Here is a 16,850-nt window from a genome sequence, read left to right on the forward strand (position 1 = left end):
CTATGATGTTCTTAACAAAGAAAAAGAAAGCAATCCAACAGGAAAAGAGAAATCTTCTTGAACCATTGTTATTAGAACTGGGTACCCACATTTAAAAAATGAACCCCAATCTCTGTATCACAACATATATAAAAATTAAACTGAGATGGATCACAGACACAAACATACATGCTTAAAACTATAAAGCTACTTCAAGAAAACATAGCAGGATGTCCTTACAATTTGGGAATAGGCCAAGTTTTCTTAGACATGAAAAAAGAATCATAAAAGAAAAATTGGATTCATTAAAAGACACTGTTAAGAAAATGATTAACAAGCCACACTAAAAGAAAGAACTTACAAAACATATTTGATAAAGGACTAGTACTTAGAATATATGAACAAGTCCTACATCTCAATAATTTTTTTTAAACTCACACCCTCAAATAAATGGGAAAAAATAAAGCACACAAAAAACTGCTCAAACATCAAAAGTCACTAAAGGAAACTTTCCCTTCTGGAAAGACGAAGTAGAAGTACTTTTCTCTATTCTTTCCACTAAGAACAACAGCCTAGATACTACATAGAAAACAAACCTAAGAAGACTCTGAAAGGTATAGAGAAAACGGCTGGCCGGCAGGGACATCAGAACCCAGGGAACGGCACAACAGTGAGTTACTTCAACATTTCTTTTTGCCTTATACATTCCAGACTTAGAACTAGAAAAGCCCACAACCCAGAAAACAACAAGAAGCACTAGAGGTAGTGGGACTGGGTTGCGGTGAGCCTGTTTTCCCCAGCCAAAAGATCAAGAAAGAAGCAACCTAACAAAACAAAAAACATTTAGACTTTAACTGCTCAAAGGCCAAGTGGGGAACTATATTTCTACCCTCACCAAGCTGTAACAAGGCATCCCAACTCTCCCCACCAGGGTAGTATCAGAGAAGTACAAGTAGGGTGTTGGGATTTTTATATCTACCGAGCAATAATTACTCTCTGACTCTCATCGTGTCAGTAGAGGCCACTAAGGAAATCTGGACATCAACTCCTATGAAGCAGCAACATGGCTCCTCTTTCCTTTATCACTTGGGCACTGTCAGAGAAGGTCTAGTGGAGAGTAAGTACTTTCACCAATGCCCAGTGTAACAAGGCCACACACCCTTGGATGTCAGTAGAGGCCATGTGAGGAACAGTAAGGAACACTACTACCCTTCCCAGCTAAGTAGTGTGAGCTGTGGTCCAGCAGAAGTGGGGACTCTCCCTCCTGCTCGACAATAAGTAACAAGGAATCCTTCCCCTCCTTGTATACCAAAAGAAGACAAGTAAGAAATCTGAACTTCTACTCTGTCTGTCCAAAACAAGATAGCATCCACCTATAACTAGAGCAATATCAAAGAAAGCCAGCTAAAATATGTTTAAATAAGACCTAGAAATTCACAACATAAGACCCAAAAGGTACAAGTTCCAATCAAAAATCTCTCATCATACTAAGAACAAGGAAAATCTTAACTCTAATTAAAAAGACAACCTGTAGATGTCAATACCAAGATAAGTGATCTTGGCATTATATGACAAAGATTTTAAGGCAAACATCAGAAAAATAATTCAACAGCAATTGTAAACCCTCTTAAAATAAATGAAAAACCAGAAACTCTCTGTAAAGAAACAAAATCTCGGCAAAGAAGCAGAAGATACAAAGAACTAAATGGAAATTTTGTAACTGAAAAACACACTGACCAAAATTTAAAATTTAATAGATAAATTTAATAGTAGAAAAGAGGGGATAGAGGAAGTAAAAATCGGTTACCTTGAAGAAAGAAAAATCGAAATTATCCAATCTGAACAGCATTAAAAGAAAAACAGACTGAAAAATCAAAACAAAACAAAAACAAAAATAGAAAGCATCTTCAGGGACAAACTACACTAGAATATCCAATACTGGCACCACCAGAGTCCTAGAAAGTGAGGAAAAAGAAGACGGGGCTGAAACACATCTGAAAAAACAATGGCTAAAGACTTCTAAATTTCATAAAAAGACATAAGCCTACAGACACAAGAAGCTAAGCAAACTTTAAACAGGATAAACCCAGAGAAATATGTACCATGACACAGCAACCAAATGTAGATTTAAAAAAAGAAAAAGAAAGGCCAGGTGCAGTGGCTAACGCCTGTAATCCAAGGACTTTGGGAGGCAGAGGCGGGCGGATCACGTGAGGTCAGGAGTTCAAGACCAGCCTGGCAATCAGGGTGAAACCCCATCTCTACTAAAAATATAAAAATTAGCCAGGCATGGTAGCGGGCGCCTGTAATCCCAGCTACTCGGCCTGTAATTCCAGCTACTCGGTAGGCTGCGGCATGAGAATCGCTTGAATCTGCCTCCAGGAGGCAGACGTTGCAGTGAGCCAAGATTGCACCACTGCACTCTAGCCTGGGGGACATAGCGAGACTCAGTCTCCAAAATAAAATAAAATAAAACAAAATCCTGAAAGCAGTGAGGAGAAAATGACACCTTACCTCTAGGAGGAAAAGAATTCAACTTACAAATTTCTCATAAAAAATCATGACAGTCAAAAAGTGGCACAACATTTTTCAAGTGCTGTAAGAAAATAACTGACTACCTGGAATTTTAGATCCTGCAAATATCCTTGAAGAATGAAGGGGAAGGCCAGGCACAGTAGCTCATGGCTATAATCCCAGCACTTTGGGAGGCCAAGGCAGGTGGATCGCCTAAGCTCAGGAGTTCAAGGCCAGCCTAGGAAACATGGCAAAACCTCAACTATACCAAAAATATACAAAAAATTAGCCAGGCATGGTGGCATGCACCTGTGGTGCTACTCCGACGGCTGAAGTGGGAGAATTACGCCTGGGAGGCAGAGGTTGCAGTAAGCTGAGATTGCATCACCCACACTGGGTGACAGAGTGACACCCCTGTCTCAAAAAAAAAAAAAAAAAGAATGAAGGGGAAATCAAGACATACTCTGATAAAGAAAAACTAAGAGACTCTGTCACCAGCAGATCTATTCTAAAAGAATGGCTAAAAGAAATTCCTTAAAGCAAAAGGAAATAATAAAAGGTATCTGGAAATATTAGGAAGGAAAAACAAATACAGCACGAGCAAAAAATATAGGTAAACACAATAGACTTTCCTTTTACTCTTGACTTTTCTAAATTGTCCAATATGATTCTAAGTGTATATAGAGAAAATGTTTAAGACAATTATGTATAGGAGACGGTAAAGGGATGTAAAAATAGGTAACGTTTCTATACTTTACTCAAACTGGTAATATATGAACACCAATACTGTGATAAGTCATGTATATAACACAATACCTTGTACAGCCACTAAAAAGCTATATAAAGAGATACTCTCAACAACACTATAAATCAAAATGGAATCCTAAAAAACATTTAGGTAACCCTGGAGAAGTAGAAAAAAGAAAACAGAGAGATGAAAAACAGAATAAACAAAAAATAAAATGGTAGATTTAAACCCTAACAGAGTAACAACATTCAATTATAAATTTATACATTATATTATAAACATAAATGTAAAAGTAAGAGACTAGCAGAATGGACTTAAAAATATGACCTAACAATGTGGTATCTACAAATAACTCACTTCAAATAACACAACATAGGTAGGTTGAAAATAGAAATATGGAAAAAGATATACCAGGTGACCATTACTCAAAAGAAAGCAGGAGTGGCTAAGTTAATAAGGGAAAGTGCAGACTTCAGAGCAAACAACAGTACCAAATAGAGAGTGACATTACCTTGATTATAAAAGGAATGATCCAAGAGGACATAGCAATCTTAAATGTGTATGTACTAAATAACAGACTTATACTCTGTGTATGTACTAAATAACAGAGCTATAAAGTAGGTGTAGCAAAAACTGATTGAACTGAAAGAATAAATAAGACATATCACAATTATACTTGCAGAAATCAAGAGATCGCTTTTTTGCAGATTCTAGAAAATCAACAAGGATATAGTATAATTCAAAAGCACCCTCAACCAATAGATCTAACTGACATTTATAGAACACTCCACCCGATGACAACAGAATATACATTCATTACAAAGGTCCCAAAAGTATACACCAAGACAGACCATATTCTGACCCATAAAACAAACTTCAACAAATTTAAAAGAACTGAAATCAGACAGAATGTGTTCTCTGACAATAATAGAATCAAACTAGAAAGTGGCAACAGAAAGATAACAGGAAAATCTCCAAACACTTAGAAATTAAACATACTTCTAAATAATCCTTAAGTTACAAAAGTCTGAAAAATGAAATGAAAAAAATACACTGAACGAAATGAAAATACAACATAAAATTTGCAGATAGGGAAATGTAAACCAAAAATATAAGTGAGATACCACTTCGTACCCATTAGAATGGCTATTATTTTTTAAATGGTTAATAACAAGTGTGGACAACAATATGGAGAAATTTGAACCCTTGTGCATTGATGGTGGAAATGTAAAATGATACAGTTGCTAAGAAAAACAGATTGGTGGTTCCTCAAAAAGCATACAATAAACACAGAATTACTCTATCATCTAGCAATTCCAGTTCTAGGTATACACCCAAAAGAACTGAAAATAGTGACTCAAAAAGATAATTGTACTCTCATGTTCATAGCAGTTATTCACAATAGCCAAAAGTTTGGAAACGACCCCAATGTCCATCAAAATTAATGAATAAATAAAATGTGACATATACATACAATGGAATACTATTAAGCCTTAAAAAGGAATTAAATCAGCCAGGGATAGTGGCTCACGTCTATAATCCCAACATTTTGGGAGGCCGAAAAGGGGGATCACTTGAGCCCAGGAGTTCAAGACCAGCCTAGGCAACATAGTGAGACCCCGTCTCTACAAAAAATACAAAAATTAGCGAGGCATGATGGCATGCGCCTGTAGTCCCAACTACTTAGAAGGCTGATATGGGAGGATCACTTGAGCCTGGAAGGTCAAGGCTGCAGTGAGCTATGATGGTACTACTGTACTCAGCCCGGATGATAAAGCAAGAATCTGTCTGGAAAAAAAAAAAAAAAAAAAAAAGATACAGGCTACAACCTGAATAAACCTTTAAAACATTCTGCTAAGTAAGTAAAATAAGCTAGACACGAAAGGGCAAATATTGTATGATTCCACTTACATCAGGTACACAGAAGAGGCAAATTCATAAAGGCAGGAAAGATAATATATTATCAGGAGTTGGGAAGGGGGGGAAATGGGAAGTTGTTGTTTAATGGGTACAGGGTTTCAGTTTGGGATAATGAAAAAGTTCTGGAGATAAACAGTGGTGATGGTTGTACAACACAGTAAATGTACTTAATGCCAGTGAATTGTATAAATAAAACTGGTTAGAATGGTAAATTTTATGTTACGTATATTTTACCACTATATCTATTATGTATATAAGTATAGTATGTAAGTATATATTACACATACATAAAATTTTTTTAAAATTCAGTATTTTTTTTTCATTCAGCGCTTTTTGCCCAGATATTATTTCTAAGGCAGTATACAGCTCTGAATTTAAAATGTCACAAATAAGTACTCAGTGAAAACAACAACAAAACCTGGGAAGTCGCTACATATGTCTAATTCAATGAGTTCATGGATTCTAGGTCCTGGTGATGTGGAAGGACAATTGGAGTCAGGGTACCATAACAAGAAGGCCATAAAGATAAGAGGTGGTGATCAGAGATGGGAAGCATAAAACTAAGATTACACATGGGTTATAGTTATTCATAATGACAAAAATCTAAGGTCTGATTATAGAAATTTTGAGTAGTTAAGGTGTAATTCAGGATGCAAAATAGTATCACTGGAAGAGAGGCATTCAAGACACCAAGAGCATTTTGGAAGGATTATCTCCATGTACATTGAAATCAGCAAGAAATCCATATATTCTAAAATTTCTCCAATTAGCATGTTACTGTAATTAAAAGTAAACTTAATGTTTTCAAATTTTAGTACAACAAACGTTATAAATATATCATTACAAGTCGATCAAACTGTTATTTCCCAGTTTGTTCAATAACAGGTACCCTTTCACAGCTAAATGGAAAATGCTAATCTATAACTCCACCCTATCATGCTTATTTGCTTTTTTAGTTTTCCAGAGCATTTTGTAAAAATGACCTCTAATTTTAAGACAAATACAGGTATGTTTTTAATTCATATTTCTAACATAATAAATATTATTAGTTTTTATCAAAACTGAATTTCCTCATGCCAGCTTCTTTAATAAGAGAACATTTATGTCTCTGACACAGTACTGGGCTTACAGTAATAATTCAATAAATATAAATTCATTTATCTTAAAGGCAACAGATAATTCTACAAACCCATATAATTATTTACTTTGGTGCTTGTTTCTAGAACAGATTCCTAAATTTTCACATAATGAATCACCTTCTGTCTTTAAAAGTTCTAAGGCTGGATGCGGTGGCTCACACCTGTAATCTCAGCAATTTGGGAGGCCGAGGAGGGCGGATCACAAGGTCAGGAGTTCGAGCCAGCCTGGCCAATATGGTAAAACCCCATCTCTACTAAAAACACAAAAATTAGCTGGGCATGGTGGCACATGCCTGTAGTCCCAGCTACATGGGAAGCTAAGGCAGGAGAATCACTGGAACCCAGGAGGTGGAGGTTGCAATGAGCCGAGAACGCGCCATTGTACTCCAGCCTGGGCGACAAAAGCGAGACTCGGTCTCAAAAATAGAAGGGAAAAAAAAAGTTATAAATGTAAAATTCCAGGATTAATTAAATCCTGAATATAAAGTTTCAGAGTTGGCTAGGAAACTAGCAATTCTATGACACCCCATAACATCCTCTCCCAACACAGATTTCAACAAAATGAGGTAACAACAAGTAAGGTTATGAGATTAATGATGGAACCCAATTAGTTCTTATCTTTCCACTATTTTTTCATGGCCTAGTCAATCATACACCAATGACATACTATATTTTGAATACGTTACTTACTGTGGTGTGATGGGATATATTGCCAACAATATTAAGGTTTTTGAGCAGTTGGGGAGAACCACTATATTGTCCGGAGATCTGCTTCCTAACTTCAGCTGCCACCGTTCTATAATGAAGAAAGCAAAAACATACACATTATTAAAAAAAAAAAAAAGCTAAACTAGTTTAAAATGGAGGGAAGCTAAATACATTAAAGATTCATTTAAAGAAAAACAAAATGTCAGCATAACAATAAGGCTAAAAATTCATAAAATAATTTAGGAAATACTTTTCTAGCTTATAATTACATTAGAACATTTTATGTTGTAGGGTACTAGAGTGACAGACAACCTATATGAGGCTTTTTTATATGGGCATTATAGGGAACACACTTTGGCCTACAATAGAGCTGGAACTATAGAGGCAGCTCTATAGTTGGGAGCTATAAAAAGATGTGTATATTAAAATGTATATGCTTTAAAGTATATAAGGTGTACATTAAAATGTATATTATATTAAAATGTATATACTTTAAAGTACAAGAATTAGGAATAAAAAACTCTGGAGTGTTTTCAAGTTAATGATTTAATTCAGAGCCCTGACCATCTTGGTTCCCATTAGAGTTTCCAGCTGAGTTTCAAGATAATCTCATTTTCCTAAAAGTATTCAGATTTAGGATATAATCTTTTCTCCTATTTCTTCTCTTCAATTCCTCCTTCCTTCTTTCATACTCAATCATTTCACACACATTTACTGAGCATTGTTATGAGCCAACTACACAATTAGAAATATTTACACAAAAATAAGAGTTATCATTCTTTAGGGCTTAAGATACTGAGTTAGTGCAACCTTTTTTAAGTAGGTGACTTGAGGTACTTTATATAATATTTGTGTTTTAAAAGGCTAACTTCCTATTCATAATTGCCAAACCTTGGAAGCATCAAGCTATCCTTCAATGGGTGACTGGATAAACAAACTGTGTTACATCTATACAATGAAATATTATTCCGTGATAAAAAGAAACGAGTTATCAAGCCATGAAAGACACAGAGGAACCTTAAAAGAATATTGCTAAGTGAAAGAAGCCAATCTGTATGACTCCAACTATATTTTATTCTGAAAAAGGCAACCTATGGAAGACAGTAAAAAGACCAGTGGTTGTCAGGGGCTGGAGTGGGGACAAGAAAGGAGGAATGCGTAAGTAGAAATAGGGTGATACGGTTTAATTGTGATCCCAACCCAAATCTTATCTTGAATTGTAGCTCCCATAATTCCCATGTGTTGTGGGAGGGACCCTGTGAGAGAAAACTGAAAGATGGAGGCAGTTTCCCCCATACTGTCTCCTGGTAGTGAAGAAGTCTCACCAGATCTGATGGTTTTATAAGGGGTTTCTCATTCTCTCTTGCCAGCCACCATGTAAGATGTCCCTCTGCTCCTCCTTCCTCTTCTGCTATGATTGTGAGGCCCCCCCAGCCATGTGGAACTATGAGTCCATTAAACCTCTTTCCTTTATGAATTACCCAGTCTTGGATGTATCTTTATTAGCAGCATGAGCAAAAAACTCACACATAGGATGTTTCGGACAATGAAACTATTCTGTATGATATGGTAATGGTAGATATAAGTCATTATATATTTGTCAAAATTCATTGAATGTACAACACAGTGAACCCTACTTAATCTATGGATTTTAGTTAGTAACAATGTGCATCAATATTGGCTCATCAGTTATAACAAATGTACCACACCAATGCAAGATGCTAACTGAAGAAATTTGGGAGATAAGGGAGGATGTATAAGAACTTTCCATACTTTCCATCCATTTTTCTGTAAACCGAAAACTGCTCCCTCCCAAAAAAAGTCTACTAGTTTTAAAAAAAAACAAGTCAATGACAAGGGAGGAAGACAACAGCACCAAAGCACCAAGAAAACAATTAGAGGTTAGAGCTGAAATCTGGAGACAGAATGAAATCTTGGAGAGGGAGAATAGATTCAGGAGAGGGCAAAGGGCGAATTATGTAATCCTTTATGTGAAAAGACAGGAACATTCGCTGCAGTTTAGGACTCCATTAGGGCTTTTACTTATTTATTTGAGACAGAGTCTCACTATTGCCCATGCTGGAGTGCAATGGCGCGATCTCGGCTCGCCAAAACCTCCGCCTTCCAGGTTCAAGCTATTCTCCTGCCTCAGCCTCCCAAAGTGCTAGGATTACAGGCATGAGCCACCGTGCCTAGCCTCATTAGGGATTTTAATGAAGCCTATATAATGTGAGTATTCATTATTATGTTTAGCTTGAAGTCCTTACACATCCTGATCCTCTCATCGAAGCTGAGATATGTAAAAGCCTTTAAAAAGACACAAAACAGGCCAGGCGCGGTGGCTCATGCCTGTAATCCCAGCACTTTAGGGCGGATCACGAGGTCAGGAGATCCAGACCATCCCGGCTAACACAGTGAAACCCCGTCTCTACTAAAAATACAAAAAAATTAGCCGGGCGTGGTGGCGGGCGCCTTTAGTCCCAGCTACTCCGGAGGCTGAGGAAAGAGAATGGCGCGAATCCGGGAGGCGGAGCTTGCAGTGAGCCGAGACCGCGCCACTGCACTCCAGCCTGGGGGAGCACACAGACTCCATCTCGGAAAAAAAAAAAAAAAAAGAAGAGGCCGGGCGCGGTGGCTCAAGCCTGTAATCCCAGCACTTTGGGAGGCCGAGACGGGCGGATCACAAGGTCAGGAGATCGAGACCATCCTGGCTAATACGGTGAAACCCCGTCTCTACTAAAAAATGCAAAAAAACTAGCCGGGCGGGTTGGCAGGCGCCTGTAGTCCCAGCTACTCGGGAGGCTGAGGTAGGAGAATGGCGTAAACCTGGGAGGTGGAGCTTGCAGTGAGCTGAGATCCGGCCACTGCACCCCAGCCTGGGCGACAGAGCAAGACTCCGTCTCAAAAAAAAAAAAAAAAAGACACAAAATACATATTCTACTGGCCGGGCGCGGTGGCTCACACCTGTAATCCCAGCACTTTAGGAGGCTGAGGCCGGCGGATTACGAGGTCAAGAGATCGGGACCATTATGACCAACATGGTGAAATTCTACTAAAAATAGTAGAAATTTTAGTCTCTACTAAAAATAGAAAAATTAGCCAGGCTTGATGGTGCGCTGGCTGTAGTCCCAGCTACTCCGGAGGCTGAGGCAGGAGAATCGCTTGAATCCGGGAGGCGGAGGTTGCGGTGAGCCGAGATCGCGTCAAGCCCAGATCGCGTCGAGCCCAGACTGCGCCACTGCACTCCAGCCTGGTGACACAGCGAGACTCCGTCTCAAAAAAAAAAAAAAAAAAAAAAAAAAAAAAAAAAAAAAAAAAAAAAAAAAAAGGGACACAATATAAACATTCTACCTACCTCACTGCTACTCACCTCACTCTACCAATCTCAGCACTAGCTCAGTGTTTCTGGGGCTAAATCATGAGTAAACTGAATAGTAAACTGCTGTATTTCATCAAATTCAAGATATCACTGGCCAGGCGCGGTGGCTCAAGCCTTTGTAATCCCAGCACTTTAGGAGGCCGAGGCAGGCGGATCACGAGGTCATGAGATCGGGACCATCCTAGCTAACATGGTGAAATCCCCTCTCTACTAAAAATACTAAAAAAAAAAAAAATTAGCCGGGCATGGTGGCAGGCGCCTGTAGTCCCAGCTACTCAGGAGGCTGAGGCAGGAGAATGGCGTGAACCTGGGAGGCAGAGCTTGCAGTGAGCCCAGACTGCACCACCGCACTCCAGCCTGGGCCACAGAGTAAGACTCCATCGCAAAAAATTTTTTTAAAAATCACTAATTGTTAAGAAGAGACATTACTCCATGTACAGCTAATAAATAAAAACCTTGCCAATTAACCATTACACCATCAGTAAATTGAAGATTTCAGATGTTAAAATGTGAAATATAAAATAATGAAACATAGTTACTTCAAGAGGCAATCTTTTGTTTAATAAGACATAAAAACTATAATCCTCATATTACAAATATCTTTCTACATGACATTAATTTCCCCAAAAAAGAAAATCTATTAATTTGAAAATAAGCTGTGATAATGCAACAAGAACCATTTCCAAACTGAGCTATAGTAGCCATAAAACATGTGCAACCCAGACAAGGGATGTATTTACAACTGAGACCTTCCACAAAGATTTCATAAATCTTCCCAAATAAAAAAACTTTATCTCTTAACCATATCATCATCCAAAGTATGCAAGAAAGAAATGTAATGAATAAATATAAGCCCTGATACCAGTTAAAATCCTTTATCAGAGGTTACTTTTTCCAATCAGATTTTTTCTTACTCCTAGTGATAGCTCAGAAAGAAAAACAAGGTAGTCTTTTTTCCTTCCAATAAACCATTAATATTTACTGCAAAGTAGAAAGAATAGGTCAAAAATTCCGTAGTTACTTATGCCCTTAAATTATAATATGAAAAAACCTTCTATCCCTCCCAAGAAAACATGATCCAGTATTTGACCTATTTATCTCTTTATCCACTCTCTCCATTCCTACAAGCTACATATGTTAACACACATTACAGTTTTCACAAAAGAAAGCATCCACTCAGGCCATTCATTATATGATGCTGGAAATAACCAGCAAAAGAGCCACATTCCAAAAGAAAATTACGTTGCATTTAAGCTTTCTTCTAACCCAATCCTACTTTCAGACACACTATTCTAGCCATGATTTCCAGAATGAACCAAGGGTGATAAGGCCAATCTGGGCCTGCCTCTCTCTAGACATTCTTTATGGGACCAGAAGTAAAGCCTGAGTAAAAATGAAAGAGAAGAGTTCATACTAAACTCATGAGAAAGTTTAATTGAGCTACTCCTATAAAGTCACACACACACACACACACACACACACACACAAATAGCTGCAATGTACTAAGTCTAATAATAAGATCTCTTGGAACTGGCACTATTCGTATCTCAGATAGAAGTCAGGGAAGAAATGAAGCGTAAAGGATATATCAGGGACAAAGAAAAAAAGGACTAGCTAAAAATCCCCAAAAGAAAAGGAAGAGAGCAGCTGACACTGCAGTAGTGTAACTAAGTTCAAAACTGGTGAATGATGGGTTGTACCAGAGTTCTAACACTGTGTGTGAGTTCGAATTAACAATAAAGAAAACAAGTGAAACCCCATCTCTACTAAAAATACAAAAATTAGCTGGGCATGGTGCTGCATGCCTACAGTTCCAGCTACTTGGGAGGCTGAGACAGGAGAATTGCTTGAACCTGGGAGGTGGAGGTTGCAGTGAGCCTAGATCACGCGATTGCACTCCAGCCTGGGTGACACAGCGAGACTCCGTTTCAAAAATAAATAAATAGCCTGGGCGCAGTGGCTCACGCCTGTTATCCCAGCACTTTAGGAGGTCGAGGCGGGTGGATCACCTGAGGTAGGGAGTTTGAGACCAGCCTGACCAACATGGAGAAACCCTGTCTTTGTAAAAACACAAAACTGGCCAGGTGTGGTGGCACATACCTATAATCCCAGCTACTAGGGAGGCTGAGGCAGGAGAATCCCTTGAACCTGGGAGGCAGAGGTTGCAATGAGCCAAGATCGTGCCATTGCACTCCAGCCTGGGCAACAAGAGTGAAACTCTGTCTCAAAATAAATAAACAAACAAATAAATAAATAGGCCTGGCGCAGTGGCTCACGCCTGTAATCCCAACACTTTGGGAGGCCGAGGCAGGCAAATCGCCTGAGGTCAGGAGTTCGTGACCAGTCTGGCCAACATGGTGAAACCCCGTCTCTACTAAAAATACAAAAAAATTAGCCAGAGGTGATGGTGGGCACCTGTAATCCCAGCTACTCGGGAGGCTGAGGCTGGGGAATTGCTTGAACCAGGGAGCTGGAGGTTGCAGTGAGCCCAGTGAGCCGAGATTGCACCACTACACTCCAGCCTGGGCAGCAGAGCGAGACTCCGTCTCTAAATAAATAAATAAATAAATAGAAAGAAAACAATAGACTAAAGAAAAACAACATTGTACCACCTACTAAGTATTTGTGCCAAAAAATGTTTAACGTGAATTGAATCAAACCTTTACATCTAACTTATAGTTTACGAGAAATACAGAGAACAGTATAACAATACTATTGCAAGGAAGCCATCAGACAAAAACTAGAAGGCAGGTCATGCTATGTGCCAAAATCTCTTATGGGTCAATGTGGTGGATAAATTAAAAAGTAAAGGCAGTGGGCTAAGTTTTAGTGTAAAAAAGACTTAAGACTAAAAGACAAGGTCTATTTAAGAGGGTGGAAAAACAGACTTATGAGCTATAACCAAATGCAACATATGGTTACTACTGGATCCTGATTTGAACAAACCAGCTATAAAAGATATTTTGGGGGATGAGAAATTTGAACACGGGCAAGGTTACACATAAGAGTTAATAGGGTTTTTAAAAATGTTTTTACTGTGTGGAAAGCAGCATATAGTAAAATGTCCTTATATCAATATTTTAGAGATGCAAATGATGTTTGTAATTTAGCTTAAAAGTCTTCAGTTGGAGGCTTCAGCAGTGGCTCATGTCTGTAATTCCAGCACTTTGGGAGGTCCAGGCAGGAGCATTGATTGAGCCCAGGAATTCGAGACCAGCCTGGGCAACATGGCAAAACTCTGTCTCTACTAAAAATACAAAAAATTAGCCAGGAGTCGTAGTGTGTACCTGTAGTCCTAGCTACTTGGGAAGCTGAGGCGGGGAGGACTAGCTACTTGGCAGGCTGAGGCGGGAGGATAGCTTGAGCCCAGGAGGTCAAGGTTACAGTAAGCCTTAATCATACTACTGCACTCCAGCCTGGGCAATAAAGTGAGACCTTGCCTCAAAAAAAAAAAAAAAAAAAAAAAAAAAAAAAGGCTTCAGTTATTATTATTCTGCCTTGGTAGGGAAAACTAACAAATCAAATACGAAGTAAGATGGGGCAAATAAACTTCAAGCGGTATGCATATCACATCCTCCCTAAAGTGCTGCCTGATTCTTTCTGTTCCATACAATTGAGTGTCCAAATCTGTTTGGACACTCCTCCCTACGCTTTCAAAGCACCCTGTGCTTATCTGCATACATTCAAAGAAAAGGAGCTTCCAGGAGACAAATTCAGACAGGCAGCGACTAGCCACTGACTGCTTTCTATTGTTGAGTAAGAACCTTGCCTTGCTAATTGAGTTTGATTTCAGTAGTGGGAAAGCCCAACGTTTGTAAGCACTCTCTTTGAGAGAAGCATGTAAGCTGAGAAGGTTTCTATGGAACAGTACTCATACAACCCATAAGTATAAAAGTATGGTGGGGGGAAAAAGAGAACAGTGAAGTATCAAGAATTTGGCTTCTCAGGTCTGACACACTACATCTTCAGAAGCACCTCTGCAACCTCCTTGAGGAATAGACAAGAAAACTTCACCTCTGATGGGGGTACTCTATGCTGTCTCTTACTTGGTATAAATGTCCCAAAACAGGTTCGTTTCTGCCATTAAAGAAATTACAGGATTTCAAACTCTAGTGGCATTTTTCTACCTCATCGTGATAACCAAACAATACCAAAGTCACAGCAACTATCAAATTGTTTTCAAATCTGTTTACCTATCTCCTTACAAGGAATTAAGCAATTAAAAGTCAAAACTTCATCTTATATCTGTAGCACATACAAAGTGCTTACCCAATGTTTACAGAGCTAAAGTGAAAAACACAGGAATAGAAAGGAAAAATTCACAATTCTTTCCCCAGAAAAGTAATTGAGTAAGAATGCTTGAATGGAACAACTTACGAGACCTCCTTCAGGGCAGGGACCATATCTTATTAATCTTAATATCCTCAAAGTCTAAGACAATGGGGAGAGAGAGAGAAATGGAGAAACAGATAAAAGAATTCAGAGAGAGGAAAAAAGAGAGATAGGGAATAAGAATGAACTTGGAGACTACCTAGCACTTTCAAAACACCTTTTAGAGTAAACCAATTCATAAGTGATGTTGGTTTCTAATTGATTAAAAGGGAAGAAAAAAGTAAGCCTTTTTATCTATTATTGTCAAATAGAAAAATATTTGCAGGGAAAAAGAAGTCTCAATCTAGTTGAGATCATTATTATCATCTTTGTAATCTGGTAAAGTAAAAAAAACTACTACCAAAACACAATACTCTCCTATTCTGTATGAAACTTTTTTAAAAATATTTTTTAACAGGATATATAATTTGTTTGCTTATCTCAAAATAGTGTCTAATGTGTCTTTAGCATATCTGCAAAGGGCTGGTTAAAGAATTACTTTCAAGCTCTACTATTACATAAAGTTACTATGAGAAGCAGAGGAAATAAGATTTTCCAAAACTAAGACAAAAAAAAAAACAAAAAACCGATACAAGAAATCTTTTAAATAAATAAATAAATGGCATTACAAAATGCAAACTTAGGAAGAAAAATTTCAAACTCCACAAAGAGGTGAAGGTCCATCTCTCTGCCATCTCCAATTCCCAATCCCCAGTCTTATTCCCCAGATGTAACTAGTTAATATTTTCTTGGTATCCTTCAAAAAACAGATGTGTATCTATCATTATATATGTAAGAAATTCTTATTTTTCAATATCCACACATGACATCATACAATAATCATTTCTTGATACCTTACATTATACAATATATATTAGAAATCTTTGATATTGGCACATAAAACTAATAAAACTAGCAACATTTGTCAGGCACTTACAATGTGTCACATACTGTGCAAAGTGTTACTTTTGTTATACCTCAATCTTTAGAAAACCCTATGAAGTAGGTACTCTATTCGAATATTGAAATTTCAAGAGTTTCACATAACTGATAAGGAATAGAGCCAAGATTTGAACATAAAGACCTCATTCTTAACTACTAATCTCCTTTTTATCTGCTACAAAGTCCCTGGTATGTATAAACAAACATATTCAACCAGTCTCCACTGGTGGACATTTAAACTATTTCTGGTTTTTCCAAAAATTATCACTAGAATGTAAGTTCTGTGAGGCAGAGATTTTTGTCTGAATCAAGAATTATGGGTGATTTTTGAGGGCTTTCTGTATTTCCAAATTCTCTGCAGCAACATTATTTTATAATTAAACAACAGATATTTTTAGATACATTACAAAAATAACTTGCCCAAGTCTATGAGAGGTAGAGGCAGGGTTTGAATTCAGATTCATAAAGTTCCTAAAGCTTTCCATGGAAACAGGTTTCCAAAGATAAAATAATTCTTGCTATAGTTCATATTAATGATTTCTCTATTTTCCAAAACCCAGCCTTTCACAGGTCAGTTAAAGATATCCAGTGAAAATGTCTGGTGTATATACTAACATAGTAACAGGAACACTAGAATGACTACCACCATTGTTATGATCTGTTTCCTATCCTTCATGTATGGCTAAATAAAACACCAATCTAAGCCACTGTCTTCGTGTCATTTTTAAGTTAGCCTGTGTTAAAATGTTTAGGAACACAGAAGACTGGACCATAGTAACCACTAAAGGCTCAAGAAAACTAAAACATACAGGTTAACATGTGAAACAAACAAATAAAAAGAAACAGTCCTTCTACATAATACACTTAACATTTAAAATATACCTCCTTTTCTGGAGGGGAAGAGGATTAAAAAAGATGTCAGGTGTCTCATATATCCCATTTGACACTATTTTGGGGATAACATTACTCAAAATTATTTTCACATTAGAAAGCACTGTTTCTTTTGTTTTGTTTTGTTTCTGAGACAGAGTCTCACTCCGTCACCGAGGCTGGGGTGCAGTGGCGCAGCCTCGGCTCGCTGCAAGCTCCACATCCCGGGTTCACACCATTCTCCTGCCTCGGCCTCCTGAGTAGCTAGGACTACAGGCGC

At 37.9% G+C, this 16,850-nt stretch overlaps 1 protein-coding gene across 1 annotated transcript in view; it reads right to left on the reverse strand.

Annotated features, from left to right (window-relative positions):
• The window catches only part of DOCK7 (dedicator of cytokinesis 7), a 227,107-nt gene that overhangs the window by 196,644 nt on the left and 13,613 nt on the right, over positions 1-16,850 (reverse strand). The window contains 1 exon segment of the mRNA XM_050752462.1: positions 6,991-7,096. Within this exon segment, the coding sequence (XP_050608419.1) occupies positions 6,991-7,096 (106 nt within the window).

Source organism: Macaca thibetana, chromosome 1 (genome assembly GCF_024542745.1).
Source record: "Macaca thibetana thibetana isolate TM-01 chromosome 1, ASM2454274v1, whole genome shotgun sequence".
Classification (NCBI taxonomy): domain Eukaryota; kingdom Metazoa; phylum Chordata; class Mammalia; order Primates; family Cercopithecidae; genus Macaca; species Macaca thibetana.